Here is an 8,765-nt window from a genome sequence, read left to right on the forward strand (position 1 = left end):
TTAGGTGAAGCTCATGGAGACGGTGTGCTCGAGCGCTTTGCGGCGCAGGGAGGCGATGCTGCTGCCTCTCCACACGTCACTGTCCGGGGAACTACACAGCTGGGGCGAGCCGCTCGCGCTGGTCGGACCGGAGAGCGAGGCGGGCACCATGCCGGGGAACGCGGGCTGGTACAGGTGTGACTGCAGACCCGAGCCGTTCGACGAGAGCCCGTTGGAGAGGCCCATGGAGTTGGGCGGCGGCGCGCCTCCCAGACTGCACTGCGACAGCGACTGCGCCATGGCCGGCTGGCGGCTGAGCGACGGCGGCAGCTGCAGCTGAGAAACGCCGGCCATTCCCGCTGCGGCCCAGCGCCCGTCATTGGCGTGGAACGAGCACAAGCCGTCGCCCATAGCGGCCGTCGGAAACTGCGGCAAACTGTGCGTGGGCAGCAGCGTGCCAGGAGCGCGGAACACATTCGTCGTCTTCTTGCGCTTCTTCCACTTGGCCCGACGGTTCTGGAACCACACCTGCGCAGGAAAATCGAACACAATGAGTTCCAACAACAGCTGGCCTCTTACACATCAGTGTGAACGCAGCACTTGTCTTTACATGAGTCTATTCTGACACCGGTGAACACTGTGGCTCATATTGCACTCATTAAAGACTGTAATGATGGACTCAACACTGTACTGTACTCTTACAATATGATTAAATCCTCTTCTTCTTCTTCAAGGTTCTGTGTAAAATCCCACAACACTGTTTCGAGCCTGTACGAATCCTTCATCAAATGAACTCTTAAAGAACCCTTGAGGATGGAGTTAATACTGAAGATTAATTCAACACTGAGCTTTCTTTCTTTCTTTCTTTCTTTCTTTCTTTCTTTCTTTCTTTCTTTCTTTCTTTCTTTCTTTCTTTCTGACTGACCTTTGTTGCAGTGCATTATAAAATACAAGCTATTGCATCTTACTCGGAATCATATATATATATATATATATATATATATATATATATATATATATATATATATATATATATAAGGCCTATGTCAAGTCAAAATATTTTCATCAGTTTATAATAACAAGGCTATTTTGGTTAAAAAAAATATGTGAGCACTAAAGTACCTCGATGGATTAAAAATATTGAAAATCACAGATACACTTGCAGGCAAAGCCTACAGGTTTGTTTTTGTTTTTATTTATTTTTACAGATTTTCTTTCATTCCGACACGCACATTTGAATTAACTTTTTTATTAAACCATGCCGTTTGAAATGTTTTGTTTATTTCTGTCCTGCACGCTCAGATGTACTGCACTCTAAACTCAGCAATGTCTCAGGATCATTTTATCCAAAGGTCTTCTGTGTTTTCAAACATAACAGAATATCGAAACTCTGACAAATAATTAATTAAGGGATCACAAACGATTCCCAGGCTTAGATTTGTCACTGACAGAACCAAATGCTATTTCTTATGCCATCATAAAGTGCAGAATAATATTTTGCTGGTTGACTGGAATGAAGACGTTGTGCCTGATAGACCAATTCCAGAGACAAATGGTTGGTTGGCCGAGGTGCTTTATCACCTGAGCCGAAAATACATTCAGAAACTAGACCTGCAATTTTCGAGCGTCTGCGATTTTCTCCTTCTCTCTTTTGTGAAAAATAACGTTTGGTATTTGAGCGAGAGAGCGATTTGCTTTGACTAATGAAGATTATCGCATTCAGTATAATTAATCGCAAGTAACATCATTTGGCGGCTAATTAGCATCATTCTAACATTTCTTCAAGCGGCCCACGTCGTTATGGCTAATGTCATATTTATTATGATGCGGTAAATTATGAAACTGTTTTGTACAGTCACAGAGTGAGGTATATTAAGAAAATACTGCGGGACTGTTTGGAGGTAAGCTAAGAAGTTACAATACATGCATCGTGAACACGGAAAATTACACAATAAACATTTTATAATTAGTGAAAATTTATATATTATATATCTCATCTCATCATTAGATTTTATATATATATATATATATATATATATATATATATATAAGCGTTGCTGGTTCGATTCTCTGGACCGGCAGGAAAAATCCAAGTGCCCTTGAGCAAGGCACCTAACCCCCAACTGGTCCCCAGGCGGCTGGGTGTATTTGTGCTCGTTGTGCGTCGCTCTACATAAGAGCATATATATATATATATATATATATATATATATATATATATATATATATATATATATAAAGTGCTGATGTAGCACCTAAATGGTTGAATTAATTAGTTTATGTAAAATTTATTAGTCTATTTCTAAACTTCTTTTTTTTTCTTGGTCAGCACCACGGACAGCGCTCTAACATTACAACGCTGCATGTGTGAGGGGGGAAACGAACACGACGCACTTTCTTTAATTTCATTATTTCAAATCCCATTGTCCTGTTTACATTAATCCTTAACGCAAATAAATATAAGCTGCACAGCTCTGTTTTTACAATATAAAACATCTTACAGAGGCCTGCGTCATTATTTGCTTTAATACTGTAAATAAAAAAAAAAAAAAAAAAAAAAAAATAATAATAATAATAATATGCACGTTATTTTGCTATTATTTTCCATGTTTATGAATATTGTAGATGAAATATAGATATAATATTTTTTAATGTAAACATGAACTCTCACAGTGTTCAGTTGTTCTTACAAACACTATATAAATTCAACCCTGTGATGAAATAATAATAATAATAATAATAATAATAATAATAATAATAATAATAATAATAATAATGTGTTGGTTTTAAGTTAAAACATAAAAATGCTTATTTTCCATCTCCGATGCATGGTGTCTTTGTCTCACCTGAACGCGGGACTCTGTTAATCCGATTCTGAGCGCCAGTTCCTCTCTCATGAAGATATCAGGATAGTGGGTTTTTGCGAAGCTTCTCTCCAGCTCGTTAAGCTGCGCCGGTGTGAAGCGGGTCCGGTGTCGTTTCTGTTTCTGCTGACTCTGTTGTCCACCCGACTGACTCGAACCTTGTTGTTGTTGTTGTTTGTCTTGCTCCTTGGCGCCGACCTGCTGCATGCCGCTGGGGTTTGATCCGCCATTGCTTATATCTTCCCCGGGGAGCAGCGTGGCGCCCTCGACCGCATCTGGGCCGGAACTCAGATCGCCTGGGTGTCCGCTGTCTGCGCCGAGTCTGCACTTTAAAGCCTCCCTGTGGCCCAGCAGCTCAGCCGCAGCATCCTTCATCCCTGCAAAACCATCGGTCAAAATTAAGTTTTTCCATGGCACGGCAAAATAGACTACAGTAAACATTTCTCTAATCGGATAACAGCAAAGAGTAGAGCCAGCATGGAACAAGTTCAAAACTGCATCACATAAGATCCTCAGTGCGCTGTATCAATATTTAGACAAGGTTGATGAAATAGGTTAGATGTAATTAATTCACTAGATAATGAATTAGCCTACAATATCGAGTTCAAAATTAGATTACGCATTACGGCTAAATCCGATCATAATTGTATAAATGGAAAGTTCCTCCATAGCTTACAGTGGAGCTGCAGACCGGAGTTGGGTGTCGGTAACTCACCGAGGCGAGTGTCCAAGAGGTCGGCGTGAGAGAGCATCGCGCACCGGTGCCGAAACTATAGCCCTAAAACTTTTAACTCCCTTAAACAGCATAGAGTGGCCAAATGAAGAAAAATTCTCGGCGCGTTTAAAAAAAGGTGGTTGCGAGCATTATAATGTTCTTTAGAGAGACAGGGAGGCGCTTAATAGGTGGATGAGCGCGTGAGCTTCCTCATATGAGAGCCAATCAGAATTGAAGGCTGGAAATGTCGCCTGCACGAGCTCACGCGCCCAACCGGCAGCATCCATAAACCGGCAGCGTCTGCAATTACTGTCTCCTTAATATCAGCTCTGATTTATAGCACCAGCCCCTTATTGTAGGCTATAAATGAGCTCATAATCATGGCGCACAAACAGTTTATAATAAATCTAGTTTTATTAGCGAAAAAAATGCTAAATGTACAAAACGGGAAAAATCAGTGAAAGACTCCAAACTGAGAGGAATGGACGTTTGATGAAGTTACAAATAGGAGCCTCAGCTATTTTTGTAAAGGGAACGAATCAGGTGCGGGAACAGTGCACTCATAATTCCAGGCGAGGGGAGAACACACACACACACACACACACACACACACACACACACATCAGTGGTTGCTTTAAGTTTTGTCAGTTTAGTGTGTGTGTGTGTGTGTGTGTGTGTGTGTGTGTGTGTGTGTGTGTGTGTGTGTGTGTGTGTGTGTGTGAAAGCAGGACCGCAGCTTTATTTGAGGAGAATCCATCCATCACATGCGATTAATTCTCTGAGGCAGCTAACCACACATCCAAAGTACATTTCCAACTAGTCATTTTCAAGGCCATTAAGCACTTGAGGCACTTAGCGCCAAATTCGATAACTTAGCGCCAAATTCGATATTTACTGTGAGATTAGTAGGTTATTAGGCTATGAATTGCTATAATACACTAGTGTTTAAATACAGTGCACAATCCTGTGTAAACCGCCAATGCATTTTATTTTGGAGAAGGAAAAGTCTCATGTGTGGCTTCATTATGCATCATCATGTCATCAGTGGTTGTGCATGCTGCATTTTATGATATTTATTTCTTTCCAACATGAGTTTTAACACAGTAAACTACAGCTAATATTAAACAAACACACTGCACTGTATTAAGCTAACAGTATTAAGTTGCATGAATTTTAAAGATGGCCTTCTCTGGGATGCTTTAGAAGAAGAAGAAGGGGAAAAAAACCAGAAAACAAACAAAACGAAATGAGTGCAAGAAGCGTCAACTGCTGTATTGTACAAATAGAAAGCCTGACCGGTTTGTGTTAATGTTGCACCTGTTCTGGAGAATGGAAAGGCGGATTGCGGTTTAACCCCGGCGATGCTCAGGAAGTCATAGGCTAGTTTTGACTTATTGCACAGTATCCTGCAGTGTGCAGGTGTGGATATAGCCAGGCTCCATCATGTCCACCCTTCTGCACATGAGCCCGGAGGTTCTGAACGTCAGCGCTCAGCCGAGGCTCTGTGCGCGCGCTCCGGTTCCGGTGGACTCGCCATTGCGCACAGCCATGTGGTGTCGAGCAGGAAGCTTTTACAGCATGTAGCCTGCAGGACACACGAGCCATAGGTCAGTTTTTTTTCCCCTTCTCTTTATTTCTGTCAGAATTTTTTTTTTCCTCACGTGTAGGCTATAAAACGGACTCAGAATCAAGAGGCGCCTGGCACATGCTTTTGACAATACTTAGGTTATAAATTAATAACTAATAAAATAACAGAATGAATAAAATAATAGAGTACAATGTGTGAAAGATTTTTAAGAATGAAAACGCATAGCCTATTTTTACAGCGTGTTTGTAATAATTTTGTAGAATAAGTGACACAATTATTCGACAACAACAACAACAACAACAACAACAACAACAACAAGAACAACAACAATAAATAAAACAAATAAAAAAGGAGCACGGAGTGTTACGCTGTTCATTACAAATGCAAGGAGAAATAGGCTATGTCGCAAAAGTGTCCCATGATAGGCTATAAAATTAAAGAAAATAATAATAATAATAATAATAATAATAATAATAATAATAATAATAATTATTATTATTATTATTATTATTATTATTATTATTATTATTATTATTATATTGCTATGATCATACATATACTACTGCTACTACTACTACTACTACTACTAATAATAATAATAATAATAATAATAATAATGACGGTTATTATTATTATTATTATTATTATTATTATTATTATTATTACCATTTCGTGGTGTCTTTGCTGTCGTTTGGGCAATATCTGTCACAAAAAAAATAAAATAAAGATGACCAAAAAACCACCCCAAGCTTCAACGGATGTCTTCTCCTTCGTCCAGACAAGGTGGTGACCCCAGTCGCATTTCAAACCGTGATTAGACTCGGTGCCCTCCGTGTGGACCCGATTACAACGTGAGTTATCCGGAAAGAATACAATTAAGGGTCTAAATAAAATAATCAGCATTGGACGGCGATTACCGTAATGAAAGCGAGCTCTGGTGTGTCACGGAGCAACTAGCCTCCATTACTGTGGGTAATGAGACTTTAGGGGATGAACACGACAACTGTCCAAACGCACTCTATTAACGTCCGGTTTGATGGACACATGTTTATCATATTGCCCACTACATTTTGTATCCATATCGGCCATGATATCCTCGAAACGTTTGACAAAATGCTTGGACCTGCACCAGTTTACTTTGGTGTTAATTTCTAATCACTGGTGCCAGTGCTGGGAAAGACGAGTATGGTTTATCCTAATTAGAGTTTTGAGATCAAACTTCCTTTTTTTCCCGATCCTGCATTTTTTCCAGACTTAATAATAAAACTTAAACTGAGAAAATATAATCAGGGATGTAGATATGTCTCTATGTTCCTTAACAGATTACACATTATGAGTTCAACATGGTTGGGAAAGAAAAAAAATTGCAATTTTTTTTTTGTCAATAGTATCAATATCTACTCTGATACTGTATTAATATCCTCCCGGATGAAAGAACACACAAAAGCAGAAACTTATCCAGTCCACATCCTATATCTTTCATTCAAAAGAGGTGGATCAATGGCTTGAAAGAAGGGAGGACTTGGGTCACTGGTCATTCTGAGTTGCGCTAAATTAAGAACATGTGCTGGTAATTATTAAATTCCAGCTTAATCACACTGCTAATGCAATTTAATGCATCAGCAAATTAGTACTGAAAATAATTAGTTTCACTGACCTTGTACATTGAAAGGCTACAGTGAACCAGAATGCATTTGAGTCAGACCAATCCTCTCGCACAACAGAAATTGCTGTTCATTCAGCCATGTCTTTCATGGGATAATAATAAAGCAGCAATGCAAGTAGTTTAACAATTGTTTTGTTTACCTCCTTTACTTTTTGGAAGTGAAACCCGACAAGAAAAAAAAAAAACCAACACAACAACAACTCTGGGTCATTTCAGTTTCCTCCATATGGCAACAAAAATTACTTTCCTGCTGCAGCAGCATTTAAGCTGAAAACAAAGCAGACCCCCCCCCCCCCCCCCCCCACCCCCCCTTTGTTAAGGTAAACACTTTGATTAAGCATGATGCTAATTTCAAGACTCTCCTATGATTTTATTTCAAACAATATTTTAAAGATGCTGGTTTTATTCTGATCCCTCCCCCCGTCATAGGAGGCGAGCCTCGGAAGCGGAAGTGCCTTATTTTAATGGTAGGTCATCCATAATGTTCTAAAATGGCAATCTGAAATGATCTAAAATGATTTAAAAGTCATATGTGTAGTCTCGCTGTGATGAACAGGACATGGGTTCCAGTGTTCAGTGATAGCACTATCAGTGTGTTTTCTCAAACCCTTAACCGGTGCCATAAATCTAACAATTTACGACTATTAAACGGACAGGCCACGACATTTCAACTCCTTCCTGCCTAGTCCTGTGCTGCTTGTCTACAAAATACACCGCTGGCCCTCCCAAGATTAATTGATCGTCAATTTAGCTCTAATTCGGACCAAGTCAGGTGGTAAATTGGCTGCTTTTACTTGATTGTTAGTGAAATTTGTGCAAGTTGCATTGACACATTTTGATTATTTATCAATTATGCCCAAACGAGCTAAATCTACTGAATAAATTCCAGCCTGATTGCTATAATAGAGTTTGAAAATATCGCTATTGATAATGATTCTGTGCTAATAGTCTCTTTCCGGCTTTAGCTTGTCGGAATGACAGCAGAGAATTCATTTTTCATGGAGTCGGCTGGTGCGCGCGCGCGAGCCGGCATTAATCAGTTGCATTATGGGGGCTCATCCATAGCAGTGTGTGTTCTTTGCTCAGAGAGCCTGAAATAGTTTGTCATATTTTGTGTCAATTACTTGGAATTTCAATGCATTTCCATCAAGGCATCCTGTCACTGTTAGGTTATGCTAAGTTAAGTTCTCCAAATGGATGATGTCAAATTTATGCTAGCTTCAAGCTCTGAGGAACTGATTGGGACTAACTTGTTGTCCAATCTGCAGTTTCTTATAAACTAATGAAGCTCGGAAACGTGGGGATTATGGCCAAATAGGACTGTAATAATTGCTTGGTAAAAAGGATTATGTTTATATTACTGTAGGATGCTATCACAACAACAACAGCACCAGTGACAACAGCCATTATTATTATTATTATTATTATTATTATTATTATTATTATTATTATACTGAGGATTAGGGTGCATCAGTTGCCCTCACTTTCATAAAATCTGATGCATTTTTGTTCGGGTGTTCCTTTTCACCAATAAAGACATCCTGTAAAATTTTTTGACCATATTCAAAAGTCTAATGGTGGCACCATGAGGTTCTTTTTTTTTTTTTTTTGCCAAAAAACGCTTATTTAATGTTTTCGCGTAAGGTTTAAATCACAATGTTGGACTGATTTCTTGTGACCCAGAGATCATGTTAAGACCCTTTGTAAGGGATTGAGAAGCATTAATGTGATTGATAATACATTTGTATTGTTTAAAAGTAGTTGAACAATGATTCAATGAACAGCTAAAACTCAAACTGTGCTTGATAATATATTTAGAATATGTACTAAAAATGTGTATCTAAGATATTTGGTATACTCTATAAGGTGCCATAATGTTTCATGAAAAGTGATCGAAATTTTGTCATAAAAGTCATAAAATAGCAGCTTTTTCCATAACTTTGAGCTCCTGGT

At 39.1% G+C, this 8,765-nt stretch overlaps 1 protein-coding gene across 1 annotated transcript; it reads right to left on the reverse strand.

Annotated features, from left to right (window-relative positions):
• otpb (orthopedia homeobox b) lies at positions 1-3,595 on the reverse strand. The gene is made up of 3 exons (XM_060907861.1): positions 3,559-3,595; positions 2,826-3,220; positions 1-507 (listed from the first exon to the last, which is right to left on the reverse strand). The coding sequence occupies exons 1-3, from the start codon at positions 3,593-3,595 to the stop codon at positions 1-3; spliced, it is 939 nt and encodes a 312-aa protein (XP_060763844.1).
• Positions 3,596-8,765: the final 5,170 nt, after the last annotated feature.

This window comes from Neoarius graeffei, chromosome 24 (assembly GCF_027579695.1).
Source record: "Neoarius graeffei isolate fNeoGra1 chromosome 24, fNeoGra1.pri, whole genome shotgun sequence".
Classification (NCBI taxonomy): Eukaryota; Metazoa; Chordata; class Actinopteri; order Siluriformes; family Ariidae; genus Neoarius; species Neoarius graeffei.

Excerpts from the sequence above, each read along its gene's own strand:
- otpb (XM_060907861.1), bottom strand. The coding sequence starts at position 3,595 with ATGCTCTCTCACGCCGACCTCTTGGACACTCGCCTCG. Across the intron at positions 3,221-3,558 it reads CCTCTTGGACACTCGCCTCG|GGATGAAGGATGCTGCGGCT; the intron begins GTGAGTTACCGA and ends ATGGTTTTGCAG. Across the intron at positions 508-2,825 it reads TAACAGAGTCCCGCGTTCAG|GTGTGGTTCCAGAACCGTCG; the intron begins GTGAGACAAAGA and ends TTTCCTGCGCAG.